The sequence below is a fragment of the Octodon degus genome, unplaced genomic scaffold, assembly GCF_000260255.1.
Source record: "Octodon degus isolate 3935 unplaced genomic scaffold, OctDeg1.0 scaffold00184, whole genome shotgun sequence".
Lineage (NCBI taxonomy): Eukaryota > Metazoa > Chordata > Mammalia > Rodentia > Octodontidae > Octodon > Octodon degus.
In genome coordinates, this window is record NW_004524760.1 from 1,337,773 (window position 1) to 1,339,084 (window position 1,312).

General features: G+C 67.5%; 1 protein-coding gene across 1 annotated transcript in view; it reads left to right on the plus strand.

Moving 5' to 3' along the window:
* Positions 1-487: 487 nt before the first annotated feature.
* The window catches only part of CUNH11orf95 (chromosome unknown C11orf95 homolog), a 9,049-nt gene continuing 8,224 nt past the window's right edge, over positions 488-1,312 (plus strand). The window contains exons 1-3 of the mRNA XM_023703956.1: positions 488-527; positions 718-884; positions 976-1,172. Of these exons, the coding sequence (XP_023559724.1) occupies positions 488-527; positions 718-884; positions 976-1,172 (404 nt within the window). The remainder of the gene's footprint in view (positions 528-717; positions 885-975; positions 1,173-1,312) is intronic.

Below are 1,312 nucleotides of genomic sequence, written 5' to 3' on the forward strand. Positions count from 1 at the left end.
TAGTCCTAACCCCTCCTGGTACACTTCCAGGTAATTTAACGTTTCCCATGGCGCCTGAAGAGTCGGAACTGATTTTTACAAGTCATAGGATGCCTGGCGGTCTTGGTCACTAATGCGTATCCAGGTGTAAAGGCGTGCGAGCACATAGTAGGCACCCAGTGGGATGACCGATTCATCAAGGTGACTTTAACGGACTGCTGGGCACCTCCCCAGGGAGGGGTACAAAACCTATCACCAAATAATAAGACCCCCTCATGCACGGCCTCCTATACCCTGTAATTTGGATCTCCAGGAATCGCCTTTGTTGTGGGCAACCAACCACAGGCAAAGCGAGCACCTGCTTCTCCATCGGGTCCTCGCGGAAGGACCCCAGGCTGCCGCGACCCTGGCTGCCGTTCAGGGTTCTTGTTTTATTTTCTCTTGAGCTGGGGGACCCTCAGGTGCCTTCTGCGTCCGAAGCCAGGGTCCGCCCCGGCGCTTCACAGTCATGGTGAAAAGCGTCCCTAGTGCCCCACACCCCGACCAGGGTCAGCAGTCCTTGTCTCGTCCCCTCGGACCCGGCGGAGGGACTAGGATTTCGCTAAGGCCCTCGCCCGACACCCCTAAGCCCTCCGAGGTAGTCGCCCAAGTGGCGGCCTTCGCCCGGCCACCCCGGCTTCCGTCTCGGGGCCACCTTCTCCCTCAGGGCTGGGTACCCACAAGCCTGCTCCCCGCCAGCCGGCAGTGCGCCCCTCACCAGCCCGCGCTCAGGCAGCCGCGCCCTCACCCCTGGCCGACCCCAGGAGCCTCGCTCGCCCGCCCCGCCCGCGGAGCAGCCCAGCTCCCAGCGCGCCCCGGCGGCTCCACCCTCCCGGCGGGGCCGCAGCCATCTGGGGCCCCTGCCAGTAGCGTTTGCGCTGGGGCCCGCGCCGAGCGTGCGCGGGGGAGGCAGCGGTGCGCGGGGATCCGGCCGTCCCACCGGGCGGTCCCCTCCAGCCGCAGCTGAGCGCCCGGCGCTGGGATGCCCCGAGGGGGCGGTGGCCGGGAGCCGAGCACTGCCGGGAGCGCTTCGCGGCGGACGTGGGCGCCCCTCGCCACCTCGGCGACCCTTTGGGAGCCGGGACGCGAGTCCCCGAGGCAGCGGCGCGGGTCTGCGAGGGCAGCGAGGTTCGCACCCCTAATGTCCGGAGCTGGTGCGGGGCGCGGACTGGTCGCCGCGCGCCTTTCCCCCCTCCAGCCCCCCGCGAGCTGGCAGGAGGAAATAGTGCGCGGCCCCTTTAAATTTACCCAGGAGCCCTGAAAGGAGCCCCAGGGGCCCCAGACAGGAATCCCC